Source organism: Lepidochelys kempii, chromosome 18, assembly GCF_965140265.1.
Source record: "Lepidochelys kempii isolate rLepKem1 chromosome 18, rLepKem1.hap2, whole genome shotgun sequence".
Classification (NCBI taxonomy): domain Eukaryota; kingdom Metazoa; phylum Chordata; order Testudines; family Cheloniidae; genus Lepidochelys; species Lepidochelys kempii.
The window spans coordinates 5,422,419-5,436,910 of record NC_133273.1 but is presented as its reverse complement, the minus strand read 5'-3'; the positions used below and the strand labels follow the sequence as shown (position 1 = coordinate 5,436,910).

The 14,492-nt window shown below is 45.5% G+C and overlaps 1 protein-coding gene across 5 annotated transcripts in view; it reads right to left on the bottom strand.

Annotated features, from left to right (window-relative positions):
* Positions 1 to 14,492, bottom strand: part of ZBTB40 (zinc finger and BTB domain containing 40) — a 76,878-nt gene that overhangs the window by 39,739 nt on the left and 22,647 nt on the right. For 4 of the 5 annotated variants that reach the window (XM_073317231.1, XM_073317234.1, XM_073317236.1 and 1 more), the window contains exons 4-5: positions 6,754 to 6,970; positions 6,014 to 6,156 (exon numbers count right to left, since the gene is read on the bottom strand). In XM_073317231.1, the coding sequence (XP_073173332.1) occupies positions 6,014 to 6,156; positions 6,754 to 6,970 (360 nt within the window). The remainder of the gene's footprint in view (positions 1 to 6,013; positions 6,157 to 6,753; positions 6,971 to 14,492) is intronic. The other variant, XM_073317232.1, reaches the window with a different exon arrangement.

The following is a 14,492-nucleotide window of genomic DNA, read 5'->3' as shown; positions in this document are numbered from 1 at the left end:
GTGAGGCACTTGTTTATATTGTATCTGTGGAGGACATAAGCCAATTGGAACCAGGCTTGTGGGCACCTCATGTGGAGTCTTGCATGCCTGACGACATACGTTGTGGAGGCCATGTGGCCTAGTAGTTGCAGGCATGTCTTGGCAGTGACTTGAGGACTGATTTGTACCATGGAAATCAGGTGGGTTAAGGTGAGGAATTGTTGTTGTGGTAGAGAGGCCATTGCCTCGGGAGAATTGAGGTACGCTCCAATGAACTTAATTTCTTGCACTGGTTTCAGTGTAGACTTTTGTGCATTTATCTGGAGGCCTAACCTCGTAAAGAGCGTGAGTGTCTGTTCTCAGAGTAACAGCCGTGTTAGTCTGTATTCGCAAAAAGAAAAGGAGTACTTGTGGCACCTTAGAGACTAACCAATTTATTTGAGCATGAGCTTTCGTGAGCTACAGCTGTGGCATCTAGTGCCGCTTGTTGTGTCGGTGCTTTGAGCAGACAATCGTCCAAGTATGGGAATATCATAATTCCTTTTCTGCATAGGCAGGCAGCCACAACAGCAAGGTCCTTTGAAGAAACTCGAGGGGCAGTGGATAGGCCAAAAGGAAGGAACTTGTATTGGAAGTGATCCTGTCCTATTGCCAACCAAAGAAACTGCCGACATGAGGTATGGATGATTATATGAAAATACACATCCTAGAGGACCAGTCCCCCTTTTCTAACGCCGGGATTATGGAGGCTAGCGTGACCATCTTGAAGTGTTGGGTTTTTACGAAATTGTTGAGAAGTCTGAGATCGAGAATGAGTCTCCATCCTCTTTTTTTTCTGAGAGAAAACAACATGAATAGAAACCCTTCCCTTGCTATTTTGATGGTACCAGTTCTACTGCTCCTAGATGCAAGAGATGGGCAGCCTCTTGTTACAGTAGATGTTTGTGAGAGGAGTCCCTTAAGGAGGATAGAGAGGGAGGGTGGATGGAAGTAAATGGGATGGAGTATCTGATCTTGATTATCTCCAATACACATCCGTCTGTTGTGATGGACTGCAAGTCTGGGTAGTATGGGATAAGACGGTCTGAGAAGGTCTGAGATGGGAAAGGGTTCCAGCGTTGAAAGATGTAGCGTTCTCGGGCCCTCGACCAACACATCGAACTTGCTGTCTAGAGGATGGTTGGTGGACGTGGCAGCTTGTGGTGGAGACTGTTGTCTCCTTAAAGACCTTTGTTTACAACCCTGAGGTTCGTACTGCCTGTTTGATTGTGTATATGGTGTAGATTGGAACTTTTGTGGATTGTAATATTTGCTCTGTCTTCTCGTGTTCCTAGGGGTATAAATACCCAGGGATTTGAGAGTTGCCCTTGAGAGTATGTAAAGACTCATCAGTTTTGGCTGCAAAGAATTTAGGTCTATTAATGGAAAATCTTCAGTGTCAATTGCACCTCTCTGGCTTCTCCAGAGAGATGCAACCAAGAAGCTCTCCTCCTGACTATCACCTTAGCTGTAGACCGGGCTGCCATATCTGCAGAGTCCAAAGCAGCCTGCAAAGCCATTCTGGCAATCAGCTGTCCTTCAGAGGTGAGTGATCTAAATTGTTCTTTTTTCTCCTTGGGGAGAAATTCAATACAGTCTGCTAATTTTACATAATTTGTGTGGTCATATTTTCTAAGTAGTGCTTCATAGTTGGCAATTTGAAGACGGAGAGTCACCAAAGAATAAGCCTTGCGGCCGAAGAGGTCAAGCCTCTTCCAGTCCTTGTCATATGATGTATTTTTGGGGAATGGTTGTCTGCCCTGTTTGTTGACTGCATCAACAACCAAAGAATTTGATGTGGGGTGGGAAAAATGGAATTCTGTGCCCTTCAATGGCACATAATATTTTCTGTCAGAGCTCTTACAAGTTGGTGGAATGGTTGCTGGAGGAGTCTGCCAAATCAGTCTAACTGGTTCCATGATAGATTCATTCATGGGTAGGGAGATTTTAGATGAGGTCAATAGAATGTCAAGAAGTTTGTGTTGTGTTTCTTGGATTTCTTCCAGTGAGATGTCCAAGGAGCTTGCAACCCTCCTATAGAGGTCTTCAAAATTGTTTAAAGTCGTCCCCAATGTTTTATTTGGGGGGGAAGAGGCAGGCGGAGGGGATGATGGTGTCATCAGGAGAAGATGAAGAAAAGTGGAGGGTAGGTTCAACATCCTAGTCACAGGGTTCATCCTGTTCTGCAGGCACCTCCTCAGGGGGCTGAGATGGTCCCGGTACCATGGACTGGGAGGTTTGCAGTGGTAAGAGGGATGTGTCATTCGTGGTGTCCAATATGACCATTGTGGTGGAGGTGGCATGGGTGTCATCCATGGGTACTTGTACCACTGAGGTTCTTTGGCCTCGGCATGATATCCTCTGTGTGATGGGGCATGCCCTGCCGGATTGTGAATGGGAAAAGAGTGTTGGGAGAAATAAATCTCTCCATTATCATCATCATCGTCGTCGCTTGAAAGGGGGGAGGAGCTGACTGAGGCGTAGTGGAAAGGTGACTTGGTACTGAGCGGGCTGGGGGACCGCTGGTGCCGAAGATGGGTAATTCAGGCATTGAAGAGACCGTCAAATCCTTTTGTAGCTAGAACTGATTCAGTACCGACTGTGGCGGTGCCACGGGGGCCGTAGCGGTTGGTGCTGCTGATTGTGTCGGGACGGGCACGCACGCCAGCTGCAGTATATCACCAGTAGGTAGCAGCATGGCTTGCATTAGCGGGGAACTGCTGGGTGCCAGGTTGGCTTCGGTGGTGCAGAAGCATGGGGGTTTCATTTTCTCCTTACTACTGTGTCAGAGCTGACTCATTTAGAGTCTTTAGCTCTCGCTGTACCCATGGAACCGGAGGGTGCTGCTACCTCAGCTGTAGAGGCTTATGGTGTGGTAGGTACAGTCTGAGCATGCTGGTGCGGGGAACGCCTTTTCTTGGCCGTTTCCCGAGTTGGCGAAGCCGCAGGATGCTTATTAGTCGCCTTTACAGTTGAGTGGTCTGTTGTCTGAGCCTTAGTAGAAGAGCCTCTGTCAGAGGTTGCCATAGGTGATTTGTGTCTGGGGTGTGTGTGTGGGGGGAAGGCAGGGGGTGGGTGTCCTTGCTTCCAGCTCAGATGCTGGCCTGAGGGACTTCTCCATTAGGAGTAATTTTAGTTACAAGTTCCTGGCTTTCCTGGTCCTGGTTGTTAACTTATGGCAGTGCGAACACTTTTGAGGGATGTGTTCTGTCCAACACTGGTATCGATAGCCTTACAGGTGAGGCAGCGTTTAAAGCCAGGGGAACAGGGCATGCCCCTGAGAGGAGAGCTTCGTCCCCCCCATGAAGGGAGAACTGGGAGTAAAGGTTCAACGAAAACCTACTTCTAGTCAGGAAATAGGATTTTGGGGAGGGAGGGGGAATAAACAGGGACAAAACAAATGAAAACAGGTTGACTATTTCTAATAGTATTAGAACTAACTGGGGTTATTCTACACTAAATAAGCTCTGAGGCACTGCTAAGTGAACTGACTCACAGCCAATGGCGGTAAAGAAGGAACTAAGGACAGTTGGTCGCACAACGCCAGTTAACTGCCTAAAGCAGCACAAGACGGGGACCGCATATGTGCAACCCAACTAGGCACTGCTAACATAAATCTCCGATTATAGCTCGGGGCACCCATAGGGACATCACTCAACGAAGAAGTCTGCATTACATTTCACAATTTCATAAATAAAACACCACTACAAAGAAAAAAAAACAACAGAATTTTTGGGGGAGTACTTAAGATTTCAAAAAAAGATGTTTTTTCAAAAAAAAAAAATTGAAAAATTTCAGCTAGCTCCACTTGCTCTTAATGCATACAGATCTACACTCCTGATGCAGCATCAAGGACCAAGAGCTCAGATCCATGCAACCTCTTGGAGCATCTGTGCCTCAGGCTTTGTAATACCTGTGGTGGATGCTCACTGCTTTGTGTGACCCTTCCTTCTCATGTACCCACTCCCATTTAATCATGTCTCCTTCAATGGAGGAAGTTTACCAAACATTGGGCTAATCTCTAAAGCCAGGAGGGGTAAACTTGGGATTCTGATAATAGCACCTTCTCTGGCCTTCTAGAATGGCTGGCAGCACAGTTCATGCTCAGAGACATTTTGCTGGGAGCAGTTAATAAAAGGAGCCTGTAACAAACAGTAATTTAAGAGACTATCATAGGTAAGAACAGAGATTCTCAGCTCAGGTGCTGTGGCCTCAAGTCAAACCCACTCACACAGAAAGCAGGCTTCATTCCCACCAATGGCCTCACGGATACTCTCTATTCATTGCAATACTGTGTCATAGGGCAACAAACAGGCCCAACTAACTGCAACAGAAATGAGGTTGCAGGCACCTTTACCAAATATATCACAGGTCACACACAAGAGAATTCAGAGTTTTGGTGTACGTAGATGGATTGTAAACAGCCTTCCCCAAACAATGCAGAAAGTGCTAAACTGTATAAAACAGAAGGTCCTTTAGGCTAGGCCAGTCTGTGTGCACAATGCAGTCACTCACAGGTGAGCACTGCTAATCCACCAGGAAATACTAAGAGTTGCAATTAGTAAATTTCAACTATGCTGAATGTTAGAGAGCTTATTCCTTCACTCTCCCACTTCCCTGGTCCTTCTCGCATGAACAGAGAGCAACAATACCCGAAGTCCGAAGGTGCAAACAATTCGATGTTTATTGGGGTGAACTTCCAGCAAGCTAAAATACAAGTTCCTTTTTCCTTATTTTCGAATCCCAACTTACTTCCTGTTTGCCCCTAATTTATATAGTAATATTCTTAGCTATACCTTAACCAATCATTCTACTGAAATTTAACTAACCAATCCTAACATATTGTAACATGATTAGCTAACCAATTATACCCACCACCTTAATTAGTTTACACCCAGCAAAATTAATTATACAGCAGACAGAAACAATCACAGAACCAGACAGAGACCATGCCAATAAACAATAGCAAAGTGGGAACTATAATGACAAAACAATACAGAAGTGAGGATTTCACATCCTAGCTATTGATAAGTGAGTTCTTGCCAGACAGGATGCTATCAAACTAAGTTTCCTTTTACATTTTCTAGGTACTTCCCTTTCTCTGGAGGTGATAGGAATACAATCCTGTCCTGATAGTGCCTGACAGCCCAATAGCACCTTATTTCAATGTGACTAGTTTGGAATGTGAGGATGTGACTGTTCGCTTCCTAGCTTATGGCTGCCTCTGCTGCTTAGCCAAAGGCCTTAGCCTAAGAACAGGGCCTCAAACTGTCACAGTAAGAGAAGGCCCTTACACCAGCAGACAGTGATTTTGATTCTCTCTTTTATACCTCTAGAACTAGCCAAGTGATAAGAATACCCCTAAATTCTTAAAGTACAGGCCTTTGCAGACAGGCCTGAATATCTATATCCTAACACTGAATATCAAAAATTGAGAAGAGGATGTTCTGCATATGGCGATGTTTTACACGTATGAACAACTGTTTTTCCAGTTTAAGTAAACCAAAAGCTCTGGAGAGTTACCTGAAAGATAACTTAACAACTGAGACAAACATATACAGAATGACATGCCTACTAATTAGGCTGGGGTGTGGGTATTCAGCACTGGTGTTTTAATTTCCTGACCTGACCTTCACAGCCCTGTGGTAGTGCATTGCTCTCTGGGTTCACTACAGTGGACTTTCACAGAACTTATAAAGAACACTAGTTGCCTCCCCTCCCCCAGCTTGGCCAGTGGGGCATTCGGTACATAGACCTGGGACTGGGAGTGCTCATCTCAGTGATGAGCCTTTGCAATTCAGCTCTCATATTCACATGGTTCAATTAGAAAGTTAATGGGAGGACCTGAACTATTTCTATTCCATGCTATGCAGGGTAAATAAGGTAGTTACCAGCCCAGGGAAGCAACTGTGACCTGGCAAATCATGTGATAAGTGCTGTGGAACCACATGTACACCTCACACATACAGAGCTTTCCTTATTTCAGATTTGTTACCCGCTTCTCCAAGCCAGTCAGGAATCCCTCCTCTCCTGTTTCTAGGAACTCTGTGATGGGGCTCAGCTGTGTTACGCTCTGAATCAGCTCTTCCCTGTATTCCAGTAATAGAGCAGACAGGGTCTTTCCCTCTTCTGTGCTCCCTGAGGAAGAAAGATTTGGAAATGCAAGAGAAAAAATAAGTCATGTTTGAAAAAAGTGACAGCAAGAGATTTTCCAGTGAGAGAAAGATCTAAGTGAATAGTAAAGCTTATCCTGAGCATAAGTAGCAGAGAAAAACACTTCACTATTCTCTTTAAACTCTATGAAAGAAAAATGTCTCACTTATCTAACAGAGCACAAAGCCGCAAAGCAAACTGGAGGTTAATGACAGGTTTGCGAGGCCACTGCTTTGTGTCAAACACAAATAAGAAAGGAACAGTCAATCCTGAGGCACAGTCAGAGAACTGGCCCACGCTGGCCACCTAGCCATTGATTTAGACCTAAAGTGAGTGAAGGGCAAAGAAATTTCTGAGATTGCTCCACTGCAGGCAGTCAGAGTGGAAATGCAAAATCCTGCTCCGAAAAGCGTGGAGATCTCGGTTAGCATTTGTGGCTATATCACACACAACAGAGAGCTAGGGCCTGAGTGAAATGAAATCCGCATGCCTGAATAAAGAGTGCTGGGAGAGCGGCAGAAGGGTTTTGGAAGACCCGGTGAAGAGCTGTTCTCATGCCCATGGGTGTGCCTGCCCTCCTACCTGTTTGCTGCAGGGTCTCTCCACTGTCCTGCTCTCTCTCTAGCAGTGCTGCTTTTATCTTGGGATGTGTGTTTCGGAACAGCTTCAGTACAGACACAACAGTCTCAGCATCCAGACTCTGCTCATCCCTCACTTTGCTGAGCAAGCTCTTGAACGCTGACTGTTCTTTGGTGTCTTCCAAGCATGCTACTAGCATCTGTAAGACAACAGGAAAATGCTAGCCGGGGTTAGTAACACAGTTAACTGCCCTGTGCGGACGTACACAAAAGGTCAGCCACCCACAGCCCCTAGCTCAGCAGAGTCCTTCAGCCCACCGACTGGTGAGGTGCCCAGTGGAGGGGCACATTCATCTCTCCAACCACATCAAATTCTGTATCAGCTACAAGAACACTTTTAAATTCACCCATAAGCCTTCAGGAAGGAGAACGACAAGCCTACTTGACCAGCTTTTATATTTATTGTCAGTCTGACAAATTGCAGCTGGCAAGTGGCCCTATTTCAGGCCTGAATACATCTCTTCAGGAGCCTGTGCATGAGCCAGATTCCAACAGTGCTGAGGTACCTAATAAAACACATTCAAAGCAGTTTTGACAACTCAAGGCCGGAGTGGGGAATACTAGGTTTCACTGCAAAACAAGGAGGTCACTTGTGTGCATGGAGAGAGGGAAGTTTTTTTTAAGCAAGACTATCTGGGAACCTTTGACCTCAAGTCAGAAAACCAGGCACACCACACCGAAAAAGGTTTGGTGCCTGATGTTCAGCAATGCCAAGCACACAGAGCTTCAGCTGGTAGTGGTAAGATCAGAATGTGGGGTTCTAAAGTCTATCACTATGTCCCACACCAGCACAATAGGGTGGATGTGCTTGTGCTGCTAGGGAACCTATTAATCAGGGATAGAACAGGGGAAAAAAATAAGCTGGAGCTCTCATGGCCATTCCTTAGAGCCCATTAATGTTGTAAATACCGCCCCTTAAGACACAAGCTGTCTCACTCTCAAGGAGAGAAGGCATCCCTTCAGAGCAGGCATCCTTTGGTTAGTCTCTAAGGTGCCACAAGTACTCCTTTTCTTTTTGCATCCTTTATTAAAGACTCCAGGGATGTTACAAAAGTACCTTTGAAGTTGAGCGCATAGCCCAGCTCCAGGGAGAATGGCCATTTTCTGCTATCATAGTCACTTTCATTTCTATGGTAAAAAGACTGAAGATAACTGCTTTAGGCCCCATCGGGGATGGTGTACTTGCTTTTTGTAACAGGTATAAATGCTCATGTATTAGTACTGTGTGACAATGCAATGAGCTACTGCAAAGAGGGAGAGCTGCATGAGCCACAGAGGGAGAGCTGCATGAGCCCCAGCTCTTACCCTTCTAATGGCATTTTTACTGCCAAAGAGAGGAACATGGACATCAAGGGTTCCGTTATAAAGGACCTGTGGGAAGAATGGTGATGCAGACATGTTTGGAGTATTGACTTAAAGATCTTTAATGTGAAGAGCATTTTGGAATAAAAAGTTGATAACCAGACCTAGTAAATTCTCTGGTGTTGCACACCCGGCCCCTTTCTTTAAGGGCCTGATGCTGTGAGATGCAGAGCACATTCAACTTCCACTTAAGTGAATGGGAGTTGAGAGTGCTCAACACTTTCCCAGGATCAGACTTTCACTGCTTATATGAGAAAGTAAGTAGCATTGTTCGTAATTTTTTTTTAAAAGGTAAAGAGAATAGCTAACCCAAGCTCCCAATTGCAGGTCTTTCTCAATGGACTACTTTGGAGAATGCAGTGCACTTGTAGCTGTGTAGGTCCCAGGATATCAGACAGACAAGGTGGGCCAGGTAATATCTTTTATTGGACCAGTTTCTGTTGGTGAGAGAGACAAGATTTTGAGTCACAGATCTGGGAAAGGTACTCCAAGCATCACAGAAAAATGCAAGATACAACATATTGTTTAGCATAAGTAGTTAGCACATATGCTAAGGAACTGGTCAAGGTGTGGCTTGAAAGCTTCTATCTCTCACCAACAGAAATTGGTTCAATAAAAGATATTATCTCACCCACCTTGTCTCTATATTGATGAATGTTTTTCCAATTTGTTTGGGACTTGTTAGGATGGGTGTTCTGAAGATGAAGAATCCCACTGTTCTCAGTGTTTCTAGAACAGCCTCTCTCAGACACAGCCCTCCATGAGAACTAGAACCTTCCAGCATTTTGGGGGAAGACTCAATAGTGCATCTTACAATTATTGGCTATGAAACTTTAAAAATGCCTCAGGTCCTGGAAAAGCTTAAGAAATATCACATTTAGATGGAATCTAAGCTTTCACTTATTATAAATTAATGTTTTAAACCCTTTTCATTGTAAAGAGCCTTGAACACATCAAACCAATTTTTCTGAATAAAACACTAAGTTCCCAAACACCCCATCTGCATCAGAGAGTTGGTGCTTTTCCAGCATTGTTTAGAATGCTCATAAAACCCTTCTCCTGGGACCAATATGACAAACAACACTGCACACAACAGTTGGTCCAGTGAGTTTTAACAGAAACTCATGCAAGAGAAACTGCAGAACTTATAAATTCCCTAGGAATTCCTTACAAGTGCTGCTGGAATTCCTATTTAAATCTGAATTTGGTCAGCTAGTAACTAGTACTACAGCAACAACATGCATCAACATTAATAACTTCCTTGGTTTTAAACCGAGTCTTGTTATTAGTCAGGTTGCGTGTACTTCTCCTGAAAGACAAATCTTGACACATTTATGAGAGTTAGCTGGGGCAGTAAGCAGTACTCTCTAAAATCAGCTGCACTATCTGCAAAATGGCTTGATTACTTAACCTAATGAAAGTCAAAAGGGCATTTTCTCAAAAGTTATGATGAGATGTGATAAAAACAAAAAACCCCAAAAAACCACACACCAGAGTTTAGAACAGGATACCGAGCACACCTTAGCTACAGAGCAACTCACGTGACTCCATTACTGCGTGATTTGCTCCTGCACAGCACTTTCACAGAGAAAGTGATTATCTGAGGGACAGCAGAATGGATCCTTGGAACTCAGGAAAACTACAAGATATAAGGGTCATGCTCAATGTAGAACTTCCCTCATCACACTCTACCACACCCCCTCCAAGGTATATTTGGTTAACAAAGTCATCCCTAAACAAGGTAGTTGCTGATTCCATAATTCAATCCCATTTATATTCTCTCAGAGACAGGCTGTACACAGAGTTCTAGCTGAGCATTGCTGTAAAGTCTCCTGCAACACAAGGCTTACCATCTATAAAAGGAAGGTTTCTGCTGGGAAAATTCAGAGACATAATGATCAATCCTCTGTGAAAGGAAGTTGTTTTTTTAGTGAACAATTTTTGAAGTGCACACACTGAAGCAAAAGTAAAAGACTCACAGAACCTTCCCCTCTCAATACAGACAGAATTGTTATCAGCATGGATGGCACAGGAACTAGTTTTACATATCTGAACCATAGAAAAAACAAGCAGGTTATAACCAAATTATAAAGTTAATTAAAATGTCATGATGCACACAGAAGTCATAGAGAAAATGTGCACTCCGATTCCAACGCTGCCAATTCAGATACCAGAGGTCTTTTTGTTTTTCTAACATGCATTCTCATGGACAACTGACAAGTGGATCCTTAAACAACGGTGATGTCGCTAGAGAAGTCCCATCTCAACCTCAGCCCACAAAATGTCAATTAACTGACAAACTAAAACCAGGGACAAAGGCCTTGTCATAGACCAGAACTTCAGGATCCTTTTTCCAGCAACAGAGAGCATTTCTCTAGCACTGCCTTTAGTAAAGAAAGTAAAGTTTCAGCCAATTGCCCAATATTCAGGATGCAGAGGATAAAGGAGTTTACTCCCTCATAACTTTGTTCAAAAATTCCTGCTTTTGCAAAAGGAGAGCAATAATTGGGCAGGCTCATATATAATGGAAATGATCCACAAGCACAGTGACATTTACTTTACATGGAAAAATCAACACTCCTTTCGCTTCATCTGAACCTAGCAGTAAATGGAACAAATGAGCTGTGCAATAATTTGAATTGAGTTTCTCTAAGACAGCACAGGAAGATAAGATTTGACACCAGCAAAGCTCTTCCATGCTTCCCCAAATTACTGCAATTTTAGTCTCCTTCTCATTTCCAAGCAGTTTTCAGCGAGCCCAGAACCAAATTATATAGGAATAGTTTATACGAGAGGTACACAGAGAGATTCTAACCAAAAAACCTCAGATCTCACTAAATCAAGGGTGGACAAACTACGGCCCACAGACTGCATCCAGCCTGTCAGGTCTTTTAAGCTGGCCCTTGAGCTCCCACTGGGGAGCAGGGTCAAGGGCTTGCCCCACTCCGGCACGCCAGCCGGGGAGCAGGATTGGAAGCTTGCTGCACAGCTCCCAGAAGCAGCGGCATGATGTCCCCCCTCCAGCTCCGACATGTAGGGCCAGCCAGGGGGCTCTCTGCATGCTGCCCCTCCCTCAAGCACCGCACCCCGCATTTCCCATTGGCTGGGAACCATTGGCATAGGAGCCAGAGGAGGGACATGCTGCTGCTTCTGGGAGCTGCTTGAGGTAAGCGCTGCCAGGAGCCTGCACTCTTGAGCCCCCACCCCCCTGTGTCCCAACCCCCTGCCCCAGCCCTAATCCCCCTCCTGCCCTCCGAACCCCTCAGTCCCAGCCCAAAGCACCCTCCTGCACCCCAAACCCCAGCCCTACCCCAGAGCCTGCACCCCCAGGCAGAGCCCGTGCCCTCCCCGCCGCAGCCCAGAGCCCACTCCTGCCCTCCAAACCCCTCAGTCCCAGCCCGGAGCACCCTCCTGCACCCCAAAACCCCCATCCCCAGCCCTACCCCAGAGCCCACACCCCCAGCCAGAGCCCTCACACCCCACCCCCCACACCTCAGAGCGCCCTCACACATCCTGAACTCATCCTTTCTGGTGCCACCCCAGATCCCGCACCCCCTCCCACACCCCGACACCCAATTTCGTTAGCATTCATTGCCCGCCATACAATTTTTATACCCAGATGTGGCCCTGAGGCCAAAAACTTGGCCCACCTCTGCCCTAAAGAGAAAAGTAACTCATCAAGGGCATGTCTATATTTTCCATCCCCAGAAGCAGAGACTGTAGAGTCAAAACTGGAGAAACTAAGGGCTAGTCTACACTAGAAGTGCTACATCAGCGCAGACACTGTAGTGTGTCTAGTGAAGACACTCTATGCTGACTCTCAGGTCAGTGTAACTTATGTAGCTTGGGGGTGGCTTATTCACACCCCTGAGCAATGTAAGTTATACCAAAATAAGTATTAATGTAGACCTGGCCTAAGATTTCTCATGGATTTAAGAGAATGGGTCCACTGAGCCATGAGCCAAAAGATTACTTAAGGAAGAAACCCTGTGACTTTATACACCTTAACTGGATGTGCCAGGAAATAATGAAGTGGTACCATAGAGGGAAAATGTGAGCATAGTGTAGCCACCTTCCTAGAAGTGCCATGTGTCCACTGTAAAGAACCAGGTACCCCTTCATGGATGAGGAAAAGGTCCAAAAAGCTAAAGAATACGAAATGCTTAAGGAACAGAGAAATTGCCGGCCATGTCCAAGGCAAACCACTGCTGAAACCTGAGGAGCTGAAAAGCCAGTGTTGCCTACGATTTAATGGGCATCCTTGCAAAATCGCCATAAAATTACCAGCTATGGTACAGAGTCTGCTTGCCCTCTCTTGACACGTTATTAAAAATACACATATTTCACTTGCCAGCAGAGAAGAGTTACTCACAAAAGAGGCTCTGAAAAGTTGGAAAGCTCCCCTAGACCGGAGGACTTAACAGCAGTAGCCAGCATGAAGCAGTGTGAAGCAGAAAGAGGCGCTCCCTGCACACCTGGTTACTGCTCTTCTCCGAGTATGCTCCAGTGGCTCCAAAATGGCTATTACCTGCTATCACTGCCCTGATCATGCTCCCTTGCTGGACACTCATCCAGCTGGTGTTTTAGGACCCACATGCTGGGCCCAGGTGCTTTTTAAAGATCCCCTTTGGTCTGAGTAGGCTCCAGGCCCTCTTCTTCTTTAGCCTCCGGACTTACTCCCTGGGCACAGACTCTTCATGGAAGCTGCTGTAGGACCCAAGACCAGTTTTGAACCCGTCACACCTCTCTCACCCTTCCCAGAACTCCACCCTTGTGAGCGCTCTGGTTTAAAGTTTACCCTTTCAAAGACACATGATAATTGAAGTAAAGAGACAGTCTTTGTGAAGGATATCTAAAACAATCACTCTTCACTTTCGACAGTACAAGAGATATACAGAGCCATTCAAAATATGTATGCCATTCCCTGCCTCAGTTTCCTCAACATTCTTGAGTGGTCTTTGTTATGTGGGACAGAGTCCTTCCAGGATTCCAAGTCTCCTCTCTTGGACCTCCAGCTCATGGTTTCTCCTCTGAATCAGTCTCCCCTCAGACCTCTGCAGCCACTTAAGCCTGGTCTACACTATGGGGGGGGGGGAATCGATCTAAGATACGTAACTTCAGCTACGAGAATAGCGTAGCTGAAGTCGACATATCTTAGATCGACTTAGAATCACTTACTTCACATCCTCACAGCACGGGATTGACGGCCACCACTCCCCCATCGACTCCGCTTCCACCTCTCGCCCTGGTGGAGTTCCGGAGTCGACAGCAGAGCGATCAGGTATTGATTTATCGCGTCTACACTAGATGTGATAAATCGATCCCCGATAGATCGATCACTACCCACGGATTCGGCGGGTAGTGTAGAAGTGGCCTTAGAGTCATAGAGTTCAAGGCCAGAAGATCATGTAGTCTGACCTCCTGCATGGCACATGTCATCAAATCCCACCTAGCCATCCCCACACCAAGCCCAACAATGCAGACTGGACCAAATTATTACAGCCCTCTGGAGACTAAACTATTGTATGCCACAGGCAGAGAACAGGTGGGACCAGAGTGCACCAATGACTGAGGCCCCAGGACTGGCAGGGAATTAATTTGGTGAGATATACCCAGGTAAACCTAGCAAATGACCTGCACTACATGCTGCAGAGAAAGGAGAAACACCCCCACTTCTTGTGCTCAAAGGTCCCTGCTAATCTGACCTGGGAGAAAATTCCTTCCCAGCTCCCAGAATGGAAATCAGTTTTACCCTGAACATGTGAGCAAGACCCACCACCATGCAGCTGAGAAAGAATACTCTGTACCAATTCAGAGCACTGGCCCACACCATACAGCATCCCATCTCCAGCCACAGCCATCTCTAAACCTTCAGATGAAAAAGAGAAAAATAAAATAAGACTATCTCAGGGAGGGAAAAGTTTCCTTCCTGACCATTAGGGGAAACTAGCTGAAGGCCTGAAGCATGAGATTCAGGACATAAGAGACTGGGCCAGAAAGGATCCCTTGGGCCATCAAGCCTTGCCCCCAACCTTCGCCCCGCATCATAGAAGGCAACCATGTTAAACAATCCCACTCATAAATTTATCAAACACTATCTTAAAACTAACTAGGTTGTTTGTCACCACTACTTGGCATAGAGAGTACATTTATAAAGTTTGTGAATGATACCAAGCTGGGAGGGGTTGCACGTACTTTGGAGGATAAGATTAAAATTCAAAATGATCTGGACAAACTGGAGAAATGGTCTGAAGTAAATAGGATGAAGTTCAATAAGGACAAATACAAAGTACTCCACTTAGGAAAGAACAATCAGTTGCA